The following is a 17,638-nucleotide window of genomic DNA, read 5'->3' on the forward strand; positions in this document are numbered from 1 at the left end:
TGGATTCTTGCCTAACTGGATATAGTTTCCCTTTCAAAGACAAATTTTTATTCCCCCAAAATAAAACTTTCCCTGCTTTCACCCTGCATGTGTTCCTTGGAGGTTTTATTTAAATAAAAAGACTGTCCCTTTCTCAAAGCATCCATTCATCGCATTACCCCTAAACCTAAAATCTTTGAGCCAAGGAAGGTTCTGAGAACGCTGCCTTTCAACAGATTAAATAGCCTCTTGGTCCTGGAACTGGTACCAGGATTATGAGGCTGAATGGCAATGTTGCCTACATTTTACCTCTTCAGAAGTTACAAATCAAAGGAGTAATTCTGGTTGAAGCCTGATGGTTCCTTTGCTTTCGTAATACTTTCAAAGGAATCAAAAAGTGAACTATCCAGATTAACTGACCTAGGGACCATTTTTAGCATTTTGTTCAAATATAGCCATCTCTGTAGAAACAAATGAAAAGATTCACTCTTCAAATAATGTTTCATTGCACCATCAAAGAATAAATACTCATCAGTAGTCCTCAAGCATGGGCATCTTCTTGACCTCTAGCCCAGCCAGCCTCTCAAATACTACTGCAAAGGAAAGTCAACTTTTTCCTAGGGAAGAAAAGATGGCCTCAGAAGCTAATCTCATATCCATCTACTCTAGACCACGTATGTCTGTACCTCTTCTAAGACGGGAACAAGAAATGGGTTTCTATTATCTTCAAGAATAACCAGAAGCTTCTACAATTTACATATACAACCAGGCATAGTCCTGGACATATAAACCAACCCATGCAATGTAAAGAGGTGGGACGCATGACTGCTGGGAACTCACAACTCGGAAATAATCAGCATGTTTTAACTGCACACATTTCCAGAGCCCTGATGCATGCTGGTCTGGTGCTTTTGAACATTTTTTCAGGTGACTTGGGATCACACAGCTCTGTCTTCTTTGAGGAAGTAGTACAAACTCAGGGCACGGTAGCTCTCCCATCTAGAGGTCTGCCCTAAGGGAATGTGGGCTATTTCCGGGCAAAGTCAGTCTCTGTTTAAAGCTCCTGTTGAATTGGACCACGCTGACGTTCCTTGGTCTAGATTCTTTGCTGGTTGTAAACATTATGCTGCTTAAATACTATAATATTGCTTGACACCTGTGCTCTAGTGATTTCAAGAGGAACAAAAAAGTCTCCTTGATGCCAGAGAGGTGATGAAAATGTTTAAGTAAGTCGGTGAGATTTCATTCATTCTAAGTAAATCTGCATCTCACCTATGCTTTTCTTAAAGCTTTCCATTCTGTCCCTTGTTTCCTTAATTCTATTATAATATCCAAAGCAGCAACTCATCTGAAATTTATTGTTGATAAAAAGGAAGGTATATGTTTATACATGCATATTTGTATTTAGGTACATAAAGTATTTTAAATTAATATTGACTTTTATTTCCTCCATTGGTTGTATTTTTTAAATTAGGACTAGAGGGAAAATCTACCGATTCATTTTCAGTATAATGGCTTCAGTTTGCAAAAAGTAGAGTTTTCATTATAAAGTATAATAATGTCCGTATTAGTTTTTTGCTTTTTGTTTTTTTACTGCTATAACAAATTACCGCAGGGTTAGTGGCTTAAAACAACACAAATTAATAATTTTACAATGCTGTAGGTTAGAAGTCTGAAATGGGTCTCACTGGGCTAACAACGAAGGTGTTGGCAGCCAAGTCCTTCTGGAGGTTCTAGGGGAAAAGCCATATATTGCTTCGCCTTTTCCATCTTCTAGAAGCTGCCTTCCGTCCTTGGCTCTTGGTCTCTTCCATCAGCAGAGCCAGCAAAATCAGGCCAAGTCCAACTCACACTGCTGTCTCTCTGGTTCTAATGCTTTGCCCTCCCTCTTTCATCTTTTAAGAGCCCATATGATCACACTGGGCCCACCAGGAAACACCAGGATAATCTCCCTATTTTGAGCCTTAACTTAACCACATCTACAGAATCCCTTTTGCCACGTAATCTAATATAGTCACAGGTTCTGGAGATAAGGATATGGACGTCTTTTGGAGGGGGAGGCATTATTTCTGCCTATCACAATCTCATAACTAAACCTATCATCATTTGAAACCTTCTGGAAGTGACATAAATAGCATTGTGTTAATGGTCCTACCACCATCTTTAACTGCACATATCTTTCTCTTCCGTTTGGAAATGCCATTGCCAGACATCACAGAGAACTAGAGGGAAGGGTTTGGCAGGACTAAGGGACCTACCTGTGTAGCTGTGTAGCAAGTCATTTTCCTGGGATCGCAATTCAGCACCTTCATCTGAAGAATGTGGGTAATAGTGGCAGCTTAATCTGTATCCTAGAGCTGTTCTTTCAGTCACGGAATCCTAAAAACTGTATACACTTTGCAAATGAAAGAGATGGTGCCCTAGCTGCCCCAGTGGGTCCTCGGAACTTGAGTACATAAAACCACCAAGAAGTATCATTTAGAAATTACAACTTTTTTTCCAAAAATACAAATTGAGGAAAAAGAATCTTAACTACATGACAGAGGATGAAATTGCTCATTTCCATTCTAATTCAGTACTTTATCCCTATCTCCCGAGATAGGTCATTTTAATCTCCATACATGTTTATCTTGTTTTGCTTTTTCTTCTGCTCTGATGTTTGTTATGCTTTGAGTAGATATTGATTCCCTTCTCATTAAGCCTGCAAACATCTAATCATTCCTATCTGTTTGGTTTTTTTCATTTTTAATAATTTATATTTAAATTTTGGCAAATTGAAGGTCTAATTTTGCCCTTTGAATGCATCTGCATTCAAGTTATTCAGGCAGATTTTATCTCTTGTTTTTTTTTTTAATTCTATTTTGAGTTTTATAAAAATGGATGTTTCTTATTATCCCCCAACCCATAATTTTCTTTAGTGTACTTTTTGTTTAATTTTCTTTTGCCTTAACATTTTATTTTTCAGACACCTCTCATTGAACCTCACGTTCCTCTTCGTCCTGCTAACACCATTACCAAGGTAATGGGATGTAGGTGGGTTGATGAACCTTCAGAGCCAACTTCTTAGGTAACCACTGGAGGCGGCCAGTATGTCAGAGCATCACATCAGGAGACCTCGGGTGCATTTTCTAGACATAACGACTATTCAGTGTGTATCAGTTCTCAAATAAAAGGGACATGTCATACAAGTGAACAATGTAAATATGTGAATGTGTTGTATTTTTCAAGCCAGAGTCAGAAAGTGATTTAAGTATTCATCTGGTTTGTTTTCCTTCCATAAATTCTCCCTCTTCCTCTTTCGCTCCTTTCACCTGATTAAAATGCAGGTTCCTTCAGAGAAGATCCTCAGGGCTGGAAAAATTTTACGAAATGCCATTCTCTCTCGAGCACCTCACATGATAAGAGATAGAAAATACCACCTAAAGACATACAGGTATGTGCAATAATTCCAAAGGCTGTGGCCTCCCTCAGATTCATGTTTAGTGACATTGGAACAAACTTGCGTTTTCTTGTTTTCCATCTATGGGTAGCATGTTTTATAATCCTCCAGGTTTTGGAAGATCTAAGTTTGTCTTAGATCCCTGCTTAGCTTTAATTATCCTTAATATTCCCAGCTGTTACTCCTAAACTAATTTGCTTGGACATTGCTTTAATTGTGATAAACAAAGAGAAGAAAACTTTTCCATTTCTGTTCGCTAGTGTTTTTTTAGGGGAACTATTAGATTTAGATGAGATTAAACTAACATTTACTTAGCATTTATTTCTGCTTGAAGCCCTCCACCAGGCCATTTTCCCTGCTATTTCATCCTCACCACAGCCCTGCTAGGTAGGTGTTAGGCCATTTTTCAGATGATAAAAGTGAGGCTCAGAGAGAGTAAATAGTTTTCCTTGTCCAAGTCACAAGTCTAGTGAGTGGCAGAGCCAGGGCTTAAGCCAACCAACCTTGGTTGATTTCCAAGTTCAGTGATCTTTTCATTCATTCTACCATTCATTCATCCCACAAATGTATTAAATACCTACTGGGCACCAGATGCTATTGTGTTCTAAGCCCCAAGGATACAGGAGTGAATAAAATATACAATGTTCTTTACGGAGTTTACTTTCTACTGTAGGATTTCATTCTAGTGTGCATATAGTGAGTATACAACTCTATCACATCTATAATTATTTAGAATAAGTAGTCACTATAGCTGTCACTGGAGTTAAGGAATTATGTAGTTGAATCTTCTGGGATGACTGAACACTGGTGGGTCAACTGAGGATTCATGTCTGATCTTTTAGCTTTTGATTTTTTTCACTTCACCATGGGTTTAGGAACTGGAATGGCCTATGCATGGCACACAAGCTTTCACTTTCTCCTTGCACCCATGGTTTACCCTCATAGCCCTTTTTTAGCAGTCACTCAACTCTCCCATTTAGTCTAGACATGACCTCAGAACCCATCAGACTTGGCGTGAGTCAAAACCCATTTGATTCACATGAACCAAATTCATAAGACACAGTGAAAGCTAGGATACAAATTTTAAAGTTACCATGAAGGATAAATGTATTTCTATATGACTGTCAACTATGATAGAACCTGTAAAATTAGACCTCATTCACCGTATAGGAAACCTTTGAGTACATGTGCCTCAAGATCCAGTCTGTTTCCCAAGGACAGAGATGGCAAAACAGGCAAATTCTTCCTCTTTGGATCACTTTTTCTGCACTCCTTGAAAACAAACACTGTTCCACTTGTGCTTGTCATGAACATGTTTATAAGACTAAAACTGACAGGATATTTGTTACATTAATTGACCTTGTCTTGAAGAGAATTTTGGAAATGAGATGGGATTTGAGAAACACTTTAGTCTTATCAAGAAGACACATTCCATTTCTTAAGACAGACTATTCATCCAGCCCTTTTTTAAAGTTTACTTATTTATTTTGAGAAAGAGAGAGCATGCATGCCCACAAGTAGGGGAGGGGCAAAGAGAGAGAGACAGAGAGACAGAGAGAATATCCCAAGCAGGCTCTGTGCTGACAGCACAATATTCTCTCTCTCTCTCTGTCTCTCTTCCTCAAAATAAATAAATAAACTTTATTTTTTTTAATGTTTATTTATTTTTGAGAGAGAAAGACAGACAGAACACGAGTGGGGGAGGGGCAGAGAGAGAGGGAGACACAGAATCAGAAGCAGGCTCCAGGCTCTGAGCTGTCAGCACAGAGCCCAACGCGGGGCTCGAACTCACAGACCGTGAGATCATGACCTGAGCCCAAGTCGGATGCTTAGCCGACTGAGCCACCCAGGTACCCCCAAACTTTAAAAAAAATAGCAAAAATCATGTGTTACGTATTCCCAGAGAGAGTTAAAGCACTTTAACTCCTCAAGTGAATATCAAAATCTCATATGGCTAAAGGACCTTTTTCTTTTTAAGTCTGTTATTTTTTCCCCTGACTTAAGATGTGACTATGCTTTTCCAAGTGTGGACTTGCATTAGGGAAATTCCGTTAAAATATGTCATCTTTATGACAAAATGGAAACTAGAAGTCAGAAGCTGTAAACTCTTTCTTGCTCCATCATACTAACATTTTCAATCCCTGAAATACAGGTGTCGTGTGTATTCCACACCCTATGACACAAATTAATGATCTGTTGGTAATAACCCATGGACTCATTTGGAAGCCAAAGGCATGATTTCTCTTTTCTGCACCCCAGTTTAAGTTCCTTGCCCCACATCTTGTACTTTCTAGTTCCATCTCTCTCCTCCTGCCCACCTGCTTATATCATGGCTGCAGGCTCCCCAGACACGGTATCCCCCCAAGTCATCACCATGCTAAGGCCTGCTGTCGATTCTAAAGTGGCTAGAGATCTTTAATGGAGAGGAAACTCAGTGATTCTATCAGCTGCAAGTGGCACTTGCTGTGGGTCTTTGTTCTGTATGCTGACTGCAGGATTCTCATACCCTGAGCAAGGACCCAGGTGCTCTGAGATCATCTCAGAGTTCCTCTTAGTAAAGAGAATCGTTGAATTAAAAGCCACATGGAATTGATTAGTTTATACTTTTATGACACTTTTCCCGTTAACAAATTCTGAAATTAGAAGAGCCATGTTTTGACAGTTCCTGTGTTCAGAATGAATAGTTACTAGGTGCCCCCTTTGCTCATTGAAGCTCTTTTTGTGGGTGTAGACTGTTTTCAGAGTAGCCCTGGAAATCTGACGGCCTCCTCAGTACATCTTGCTTGAGAAATGTTCTAGGATTGGACCTGAATCAGGGCATCCCAGGAGCTTAGACAGATTTCAGAGTTCCTAGAACATTAGGGGCCATCTTTTCGTCCTCGTTTTTTTATAGATGAGAAAACTGAAAACCAGCGAGTTTAAACGACATGGCCAGACTCACACAGCTAATGTCTAGCAGACACAGTGCTGTATCTAATGACTCCTCCCAGGCTAAGCCTCTTCCTAAAGTGGCATAGCACCAGGAAACCCCCAGTTTAAACTAGAGAGGAGCTCCTGAGCGCCCCCCCCCCCAGAGATGGTGCCATCCTTAGCCCGGGATGGGAGGCCACCAGTAGCAAAGACCCCAGCTGCTCTGTGACTTCCTGTGTTGGCCCTTGGGATTCATTCCTAGGGCTTCAAGATTCCATTTCCTCCTCTGAACCATCATGCCACAAACACCTGCCCTTCTCCCTCACCCCACTGAAGGTCTCAGTATTTCCTAATTATATGTTTCCTAACTAAAGCACGCAGTTCACCCATCCTGACGAACTTACCACGGAGGGGCAACTTAGGGGTGAATGTGTGACTATGCAGAAAGCATGTGGAGCTCCTCAGATGACAAGCTCTGCAGAAGTGCTGATGCTCATTACATAGGACTTTTTTCAGAGAGATTTGCATCGCTAATTGCTTGTTTCTCCCAACACCCCTCTGGGGAAGATCAGTAGTATTACTTGAAAATATAAAGTGCTATATAATTTTGCACTTATACACCTCCTTTCGTGGAGCACCTCCAAGTGCCTCACAAACATTAACTCGTTCCTCACAGGCTCGGGTGAAGGAAGTCAGATGTCACTTTGCCCTCGTTTTACACTGAGATTTTCCGGGGCCAGCGAGACAAGAGAGTTCCTGGCCCTGGGCTTAGCTTCCTAGATAACACTCCCCATCTAGTGGCCCTTCGGTACCCCCTGGTGCTGCAGTGTGTAATGCTCTTTCATTGCTTGGAAGGTTCCCTCATGAGCTGAGTGGTTTTGTTGGTTTGTACAAAAGTTTGAGAACCTGAGGCCACGCCATGCCATGCTTTGTTTGCAGTGAGACGTCTTATGGTGGAGGAGCACAAGCGTTTCGGGAAGGTCTTTCAGAAGCCATCTCCCAGCCTTCCTCCGCGAGGGCGTGCCTTCCCATCCTTTGTGTTCCCCTCTCCTTAGGCAATGCTGTGTGGGAACCGAGCTGGTGGACTGGATGCTGCAGCAGACTCCCTGTGTCCACTCCCGAACTCAGGCTGTTGGCATGTGGCAAGTGCTGGTAGAAGACGGCGTTCTCAACCACGGTAAGATGAGCCCTAGGCCCTGGAAAACCCTTTCCCTGGGTAAGTTGTTGCTGCACTCCCAAATGGGCCAAAAAGGAATTATGGTCCCTTTAGGGGCCTAGAGAGCCGGCATCTTCATTTAGCAATACGAGTGCGGCGAGCGGATGCTATTGATTGCTATGTTCCGCCATCGTGCCCCCCTAACATGGGAGAATGTATGAAGGGAAAATGAAATTGCGACCCGAGTGCATCAGTTCCAATTATGTTTATTAGTTTGCATTCACGGTTCATTGGTAGTGTGATTATACTCTGAGCATAGCAATCCTGATGCAGGGGCAGAATGAAGAGCAATGCGATGTGTGGTGGGGCTGGTGGCAGGAAAAGGAAGTAATGAATTCAGAAGCTGCCTTTTAACAATGGCGTTATCTGGGAGAGCCAATTTGTATCCACACGGGATGACCATATTTAAAATCAGGAATGTGCTCGACTGTTGCAGCCCCTGACACCCGCGGGGGCTATCGTGGGGCAGGGTAGCTGTTCAGGACTGGAGTGTGACTGTGGTTGATCTGCTCATGCCATTTGCTTTAACGACCACTTTTCCAAACTGACAAACCATTAAAATCGTTCATTTAATTTACCAAGGCCTGAGAATCTAATGATGGCTTCAACCGTGTTTCTCAGACTTTAATGTGCATTCAAGCCATCTGGGACTCTTGTTAAAATGCAGATTCTGACTCAGCAGGTTTGGGATGGGTCCTGAGGGCCTGCGTCTCTAAGACATAGAAATGAGAGATCCTGAGCCAAGTTCACTGACTGTCCTACCAAGATCTAAGTCTTTTTCTTTAAAAGGAACAAGGGGAAAACAAAACTTTTAAAATCAGAACTGGATGGAAATTACCCTAAGTTACTTCTAGGGTTATATGACCTAGAAGCTCGGTCTCGTCAGTTTTGTTCAAACAATTAATTTTATTCTAAACTGTTTTTTATTTTAAAAAAAATTTTTTTTTAACGTTTGTTTTTATTTTTGAGACAGAGAGAGACAGAGCATGAACGGGGGAGGGTCAGAGAGAGAGGGAGACACAGAATCCGAAACAGGCCCCAGGCTCTGAGCTGTCAGCACAGAGACCGATGCAGGGCTCGAACTCACGGACCGTGAGATCATGACCTGAGCCGAAGTCGGACGCTTAACCGACCGAGCCACCCAGGCGCCCCTCTAAACTTTTTTTTTAAAGTGCAGACATGTTTGGGGCGCCTGGGTGGCTCAATCAGTTGAGCGTCCGACTTCAGCTCAGGTCATGATCTCGCGATCTCGCAGTCCGTGAGTTCGAGCCCCGCGTGAGGCTCTGGGCTGATGGCTCAGAGCCTGGAGCCTGCTTCCGATTCTGTGTCTCCCTCTCTCTTTGCCCCTCCCCCATTCATGCTCTGTCTCTCTCTGTCTCAAAAATAAATAAACCTTAAAAAAATTAAAAAAGGGGCGCCTGGGTGGCGCAGTCGGTTAAGTGTCCGACTTCAGCCAGGTCACGATCTCGCGGTCCGTGAGTTCGAGCCCCGCGTCGGGCTCTGGGCTGATGGCTCAGAGCCTGGAGCCTGTTTCCGATTCTGTGTCTCCCTCTCTCTCTGCCCCTCCCCCGTTCATGCTCTGTCTCTCTCTGTCCCAAAAATAAATAAACGTTGAAAAAAAAAAAATTAAAAAAAAAAAATAAAGTGCAGACATGTTAACAAACAGTACATATGGAAAGAAAAATACGAATCCTGATCCCTATAGAGTAAGATTGTTTTAAGTCTGTGCCCGAAAACCATTATAGAGCATGATCTGGCAGTTGGTTATTTTCCTGTTTGGGACACATGTCCCACATGCCAGAAGATGTCACCAAGGCAATTTTTGCTGGTCAGAGTGCTCATCTCAGAAAAGCTGGCAGGTTCTCATAAGAACGTGGTGGGGCCAGCCAGTGGCGGGCGGGTCAGAGAGAGCCTGCATGACCGCAGTTGGGAAGTCATGTCTTCCAGCTGCACGGCCCTGGGCGAGGCGGGGTCAGAGGGCTGAGGAGTCTCACCGCTTTGCTGCCACTTGGCTCTCTTGCCCGACACCAGCCATTTGCTTCTGGTAAACGGGGCTGTGAGGCAGAGGGACAACAGCTGATCCTTGCCTTCATGTTTCACGTAGTGGACCAGGAACACCATTTCCAAGACAAATATTTATTTTATCGATTTCTGGATGACGAGCACGAGGATGCCCCTTTGCCTACTGAGGAGGAGAAGAAGGAGTGTGATGAGGAGCTGCAGGACACCATGCTGCTGCTGTCGCAGATGGGCCCGGACGCCCACATGAGGATGACCCTCCGCAAACCGTAAGAGCACAGTGCGCACCCTGTACCAGTCCCCTGGGGCCACGGGCATGCGGAAGCACGACGCTCACCTGGGCCACAGGGAAGCAGGCTGATTTCCCAGGTCCTGGCCTGCACTCAGGGCCAAAGGGGAGGCTCTGGAGGTGGGACACAGCAGTGTTTGTCTCTTTTCTATTTTACTTTTGAGCCAGATAAATCCATTTCCCTTTTGCATGAGTTAAAACTGTACAGAATTTTAGTGGTTGGTTCGGGATGTCAAAACTAAGTCCACATATTAAAAAACCTTTAGGGGGCTCCTGGGTGGGTGGCTCAGTTGGTTAAGTGTCCGACTTCAGCTCAGGTCGTGATCCCGCGGTTTGTGGGTGCGAGCCCCGTGTCGGGCTCTGTGCTGACAGCTCAGAGCCTGGAGCCTGTTCTGGATTCTGTCTCCCTCTCTCTCTGCCCCTCCCCCTCTCACACTTTGTCTCTGTCTCTCTCAAAAATAAATAAACATTAAAAAAAAACCTTTGGGCAATGATGAACAGAAACTGCTCTGTTTCCATGCCAGAATGTGACAGCCCCTGTCTTTCTAATGCAATAGGGCGGAGGTCATCAGAACCATAGACATCATGCCTGTGCCTTTGTTCATTCATTCATTCAACACATCCTTTCACACCATTTTGAACCTTCTGCTCGTTAGCTTAAAGACACGTTCCTAAGAGAATACCACTGCTGCATTAGTGCTTCAAGACCTCCTCCCACTAGTAAGATGCTCTCTCCCTTCCATCTCAACTGAAACCCACCTCACCTTCAGTAACAACCTATCAGCTAAACTGGAGGATTCTGAAGTATTTAATCAGATGGATTCAGGAAGAATGTACTGAGCCCCTGTTGTACTGAGAGAACTCTCCCAGTTGCTGTGAGACATATAAAGAAGCATATGCCACAGTCCCAATCTTGAGGAAACCTTTTTAATAAGGCATGACTTGGCACTTGGTGTTGAGGCCACCATGCACAGGCTTATGATTTTCTTCTGGGAATGAAACGGCCCTCCACCCTGTGGCCAGTGCCACCAGCTGTGGATGTCGATTCTGAGTCACAGGCATGGCCAACCTCCATTTATTCATGGGTCTCAACAAGTGCATTAAACTTCACATGTCTTGTATGTCCACGGGGCACTTTCCAAAAGTGCCATGCCCCTTAGGCCAACTTCCTCAATATCTGCCCCTCATGCCAACTTATAGTACTTCTTAGTGCTTCTCTCTTTCCTTTCTTCAACATATCTCACTTGTTGTCATGCGATGTCTCCTTTGTCAGGACTTTCTCTTGGGTCTTAATGTCCACCTCCATGTGTTTCATAGGCCTGCCCTTATCCTAGTTAGCACCACCATGTTTAACTCTAGAACACTGGTTAGGTTCTGGTCCTTTATCCTCAAAACCCTTTCTTCAAACAAAAATTGTATGGGAAAATCCAAACTATCAAACAGAAAAGCCAGAACTTCACTGACCTAATTATGGGTAGTATCCAAGAACTTTGCCCAGCTGATTTATGCTCTGTCTGTCCTGAAACATCACAGGGGTGGGTGGCTAAGGGGACACAAGGGAATCATCAGGGCATGGAGAACTCAAATGAACACCGTTCCACACTGTGCTTTCTTTCATGTGAGTCCACTTCCTCTCTCCCTTCCCCACACACCTGTGTCCCATTGTCCATCATTTGTACTTTCTCATCATTTCCTAGATCCATCCCCTTCTTGCTCTTCTTGCCTCTTTCATTCAAGTCAAAGCCATACAGTGGTTCTGAGTCAGAAGTGGGACAGAATCAGAATCAGAAGTGGTTCTGAATCAGTGGGGTGTTTGCAAGTGTGGGAGGATGTTTTGGTTGCCTCAGTACATGTGGGGGCACACTTCTGCCATTCACTGGGCAGTGGTTAGGACCAAGGGTTGCCAAATACACCCAACAATACCTAGGACCCTACAAAATAAGGAGCTGTCCTGAAAATAATGCTCCTATTGAGAAACATTGCTTTAAACTGAGTTTCTGAAAGGCAAAGACATATCCCATTTCTTTTTTCATTTATTTGTTCACTTCACCAATATTTAATAAACACCTATTTTGTTCTAGATACTATGTTAGTTGCTAAGGCTAAAACATCGAACAAGAGGGTTGCACCTCCTTCCTGGAGCTTTCTGCGTAGTCCAAGAGACAGACCTTAAGTAGTTAGGCAAGGAATCATTTTGTCATAGCTGCAGTACATGCTACAAAGGAAAATGTAGTGTACATTAATAGAGTATAATATGGAGAGGGGGGATTTAATCTGGCATAGAAGTTAGAAAAGGCCATATTCCTAGCTCTGTGCATTCCACTAAATAGACCACCAATAAACTTTTGCTGAGTGAACGAATGAACAAATGAATGTCTGCTGGCAGCTAATGTTCCTGCAGCTCTTAGTTGCTTCAAGGGAAGCAGAAATGCCATTTGATTCACAAAGATTTTTGAGCATGTACCAAGAGGTTTTCTTTAAAAAATAATAATAATAAAATGCTTCCTGCCTTTGGAGAATTTATAATCCAGGAGGTGAGGCACTCCCAAATTAGGATCTGGTGCAACAAACACACTTATTGAGTGCCTATTGTGTGCTAGAAACATTCATGCTGTTGTCTTGATTCACCCTCACAAGACCCTGAGAGCTGGTTTCTTGAGTCACCCTTAGAAAGAGAGCCTGTGCTTGTGCTTTTTTTCTTCCATACAGCACTGAATTGCATGATCCTTGGCAGCCCAAAGATTCTTCAGAGAAAACTATATTCCAAAGGTTGGATTTTTCCAGTCTGTCACTAGAACATACAGGTTATACTAGTATTCCAAGACATATCATTTTGAGTTCCCTTGGGATTTTCTTACCTTTCCAGGTTTTATCAAACTACAAAATTGGAATCGAACTGGTAGTTCTTCTGACTCAATACTCTTAGATTTTCTTTCTATTGGAATGACAGCTCCCAAGAGATGAGGAAGTGAAAAACAAGGAATATAATTTTTATGAGACAGACTTTCAAACCTATGCACATGCACACACACACACACACTCACACAAACATACACACACATACACCTTTTTTGGGGTGGAGGGAGTCTGATAATAACCTTTGTAGCATCTAATTTATTTAAGTGGAAAGAAAATATGCTTAGGTGATCAAGAATTTCCAGTATCACTGCTGTCCTTAAAGAGACCCCCTGAGCACTTTGCTCCTAGAAACCTGAGGGCATGTGTAAAGGTCCTGGAAATGTTGACGCTTTACTGCCCAGACAGCCAAGTCATTAGGAAATGTGGAGGCATGAGATGCATTGGCTCCATGTCGACCAGGGCAGGACCCCCCAGTTTTTAAACTCAGCACAGCTGCATTTTATAATAGTCACCACTGCCAGAGAGGCTGCAGAACTCTGATAATTACTGGGAAAGAAATAACACAATATTCTTTGATGAGAAGATTACTTTGAGAATTTGATTGTATAATGAAGATGTTGCTTTGAAAGGTACTTCCCATTGTTCTGAATCTGAGACTCGCTAGCAAAAAAAAAAAAAGTGTCACTTGTTTTGACAGGCTACTTAGAAAAATTCTCTGTTTATTACATTAACTGCAGCATTTTAACTGTCAAACTATGAAAGAATGTTCTGTAGTTTAAAAAACAGAATAGAGCTTCAGGGGAAATTTTTTGGCATACTCTTGTTGCTATTGGTATTGAAAAAAAAAACATACATCCCGAATGTGAAATTAGCTTTTTATGTGGTGGCAGGCAGAGTGACTCACAATGCCCATCCTGGTTTCACAGGTGCAGACCTGGATGGCACTGGGGGGCAAGTGCTATAGAACAATGACAGTTGATGGTGCCGTTGTTGCAGCTCACAGACAGAGCCATCAAACCTAAAATGAGCTCTTGGAGCTAATTGTTTTGATTTTGCTTTGTTTATAAGTCTAAAAGCAAGAGGTTACCCAACAGCGAGTAGATACACTGGAGATCCTTGCCAATAGAAATGTTCCTTCTGCTTACCTTTGAGCAGATATTTTGGATAGGGGGCCATGGGCAAAAAGATGTGGAGTGACCAGATAAGCAGAATGTTATAAACTTGCAGCTAGCTGGATAAAAAGAGACAAAGAAGGTTCTTGCTGTACATGCCTGTCAACCTCTTCTTCCAAGAAAAGTGAGACATGATGTCCCGCTGTTTAGCATAGTCCATCAGAAACCAGCTTAGAAGTGGGAAGGAAATGAAGTAGATGCCATTTGCCAAATCTAGTTCTAGGTAGATCTGCAATTCGGGAATTCCCTTCAAGCCTAGAAGCTTAAGTAGTTCAGAAAGAGATAGGTTAGTTGGCTTGACCAGAAGGAAAAAAATATATATATACTTACATATATATATTTACATATATATATAATATATAAATACATATATATAATATATAAATGCATATATATAAATACATATATATACATATATACATATATAATATAATATAATATAATATATATTATATTATATTATATTATATTATATTATATTATATTATATATATAAATAATAATATATAAACATGTAAAATATATATAGCTAAGGGAAAGAGAATCAACAAAAAGAATTCTTGGCAGATTCTGGAATCTTCCCAATAAGCCAGAAACTTGAGTTCATTTATTTCATATGATAAACTAATATTTTCTAACATATGCTATGGGGCATAAGTTTAAAAGGAAACAATTCAGATGATCAAATGATAGGAGAAAATACCAGGTGGGAGTGGGGGTGTTAGTTGGCTGCATTAAGATAGCTCCCACCTGCTGTTCCACACATTTGCTCTAGAGGGCATATGAGAGGCTATGTATTTCTTTCTAAATTAGTAGAGCCTCTTTTAATAGGGTCTTATTCTGTCCAAGCTGTTTTTGAGGGTGTGAAATTTGAAATCCTGATAATTATAGGGAAAGTTGCTTCCTCAGGGGAACCCAGATTAGCAAGTCTAAAGTCAGTGGTTCCTAGGGTTTTGATTTCTGTTGGGATGTGCTAAGAAATGTTCAAACTTATGAAATTCATCCTCAAATGCAAATCAGATGAAAAGAGAAATATGAAAAAAAAAAGAGAAATATGACTTAAAGATCCTAATCTCTATGAAATAAGAAATTCACTGTGAATCTTTTCTTTCACTGCATGACAAAACTTTGCCTTTTTTGTTTTGTTTTGTTTTTGTTTTTTTTGTTTTTGGTTTGTTGTTGTTGTTTTTGTTTGTTTGTTTTTTCTGGAAAGATTGCTGTGCCCTAAATGAAAGCTTATAGAATTTACCAGAAGAAATGATTGCATTAAGAGGTCCATTTCTTAGGTTTGGGTTTATTGCCTCTCCTCTCTAAAGACAATTTACTACTTATCCCTCATGCTTACATGAAGCCAGCCATTGGATCACTGCCATTGAGATTCAGATTTGGGAGAGAAGAAGAGGGATACAGCTGCCCATTTACAGTGTAGGGTTCATTATAAGATTTTACTGACTTTTTATTGTTAAAGTCAATATGTTCATTGTAGAAAATTTGGAAACTACTGAAAAGAGTTAAAGAAAAATAAATAACACCTGCAATTACATCTCCCAGAGATAATTGTTAACATTTTGGTGCCTGTCCTTCTTATTATTTTTAAATTCCTAACTTTTTACACTTAGTAATATATTGTGGGCTTTTTTTCAATATATGAAATTTATTGTCAAATTGGTTTCCATACAACACCCAGTGCTCATCCCAACAGGTGCCCTCCTCAATACCCATCACCCACCCTCCCTCCCTCCCACCCCCCATCAACCCTCAGTTTGTTCTCAGTTTTTAAGAGTCTCTTATGCTTTGGCTCTCTCCCACTCTAACCTCTTTTTTTTTTTTTCCTTCCCCTCCCCCATGGGTTTCTGTTAAGTTTCTCAGGATCCACATAAGAGTGAAACCATATGGTATCTGTCTTTCTCTGTATGGCTTATTTCACTTAGCATCACACTCTCCAGTTCCATCCATGTTGCTACAAAGGGCCATATATTGTGGGTTTTTTCTCTTAACCTTAAATGTTCTTCAAGGATGGGATTTTTAAGAGGTGTATAATAGGCTATCCTCTGAACATTCAGAGAATACATTCAGTTAGTCCTTGTTGGATGTTTAAATTCATTCTCAAGCCCTTTCATAACAGCAGCAAAAATAATATTTTAGTGTTCTTCTTGCCAGAACAAAGAAAGAAAACAGCCTGACAGGAGTGCAGAGGTGGGATTGGGGCCAGAAAGATGTCAGGAAAGTTCCAGCAGGGAACAATAAGCTGTTTCAGAGTGAATGAATGCCCAGACCAAGAGTGCTAGTAAATGTGGCTGGGGAGGTAGGCCCAGGTCTAATTGAGGGGGGTCAGCTATGCACCCTGTATGCACTGGCTATTATTTTATAGACATTTGGGGCACCATTGAAGAACATTAAAGAGAGGTGTGGATGGTCCGCTTTGCAATCGGCAGGTTTCTCTGCTGTCTGTAGAGAATGCTGAGACTAAAGACACAATGCAAGATATTGAGTTCTATGAGGTTAAAATTAATTATTTTTTGAGAATTTAATGACAGCATTTGAGATACATGCATTTGACCCAAGAAACTGCCAAATAAAGTGAAAGCAAGACTGGGCTCCAGAGCCTTGGATTCTCATCTTACCAAATCACTAATAAGAACCCAACATCTCCAGATGACAAATCTCTTAAACTATAAAGTGAGGTCAGTAATACCGGCTTGCCCTCTCCCAGCTTCACAAGGAGATTGTAAAGGGAAAAACAAATACGATTATATTTAATCACAGCCAACACTTATTGAGCTTACCTATGCTAGGCACTATGCTCAACAATTATCTCATTCAGTTCTTGCAACAGAACTGTGAGGTAGTTATTAATACCATCCCCATCTTATGGATTAGGAAACAGGCATAGGTTAAATCACCTGCCTGTGTTTATCCCAAAAGTGTTGGACTCAGGATCCGGTGCAGGTCTGTCTGACTCTGGAGTCTGTATTCTTTACTGTGGCCTATCACCTTTCCCAAGCCAAACAGGATTCAAAATGGCCTGCTGGGTTTATTCTTAGAGCATTGGTGAGGAAAGACGTCATGGGTATTTGATTTAAAAATAATAATTACAGGGGCGCCTGGGTGGCTCAGTCGGTTAAGCATCCGACTCTTGATCTTGGCTCAGTCATGATGTCACAGTTTGTGAGTTCGAGCCCCGCATCGGGCTCTGCACTGACCGCACAGAGACTGCTTCCGATTCTATCTCTCCTTCTCTCTGCCCCTCCCCTGCTTGTGCGTGATCTCTCTCTCTGTCTCTCTCTGTCAAAATAAATAAATAATCTTAAAAAAATATAATAATTATGACTGACTAATCTCATCTTACTCAATTACGACCTTATGGACCTGAGTGGAGTACAGGCGTTGTCATCTACTTAGAAAAATATTCACATCAACCCACTGGCCAGAATTACAAACAAAACTTAATAATTAATATATGAATCACACTGTATAGTTTACATAGTGACCTTATATACATCATGTCCTTGAACCTCAAAACCACTGTATGGAATGAGTAGGACTTATGTTATTATCCACGATTTACATTTGAAGAAATTGAGTTTAGTAGATGTCAAGTGCTTTCCTTGACATCACATGGAAGTATATGTGGCTGAGCCAGGATCCGAGTCCATGTCTGCTTACTCCAAAGCCAATTTCATTCCATTTTTTTTTTTTTCATGGAGAATATTCAATCTTCTCTATTAGGTTGCAACTTCACCCTCTCTAGGGTG

The 17,638-nt window shown here is 41.7% G+C and overlaps 1 protein-coding gene across 10 annotated transcripts in view; it reads left to right on the forward strand.

Annotated features, from left to right (window-relative positions):
• RAPGEF4 (Rap guanine nucleotide exchange factor 4) overlaps window positions 1-17,638 on the forward strand; it is a 292,801-nt gene that overhangs the window by 197,820 nt on the left and 77,343 nt on the right. For 9 of the 10 annotated variants that reach the window (XM_045480213.1, XM_045480221.1, XM_045480224.1 and 6 more), the window contains 4 exons: window positions 2,945-2,998; window positions 3,306-3,412; window positions 7,384-7,505; window positions 9,649-9,832. In XM_045480213.1, the coding sequence (XP_045336169.1) occupies window positions 2,945-2,998; window positions 3,306-3,412; window positions 7,384-7,505; window positions 9,649-9,832 (467 nt within the window). The remainder of the gene's footprint in view (window positions 1-2,944; window positions 2,999-3,305; window positions 3,413-7,383; window positions 7,506-9,648; window positions 9,833-17,638) is intronic. The other variant, XM_045480214.1, reaches the window with a different exon arrangement.

This window comes from Leopardus geoffroyi, chromosome C1 (assembly GCF_018350155.1).
Source record: "Leopardus geoffroyi isolate Oge1 chromosome C1, O.geoffroyi_Oge1_pat1.0, whole genome shotgun sequence".
In the NCBI taxonomy this organism is placed as follows: Eukaryota; Metazoa; Chordata; class Mammalia; order Carnivora; family Felidae; genus Leopardus; species Leopardus geoffroyi.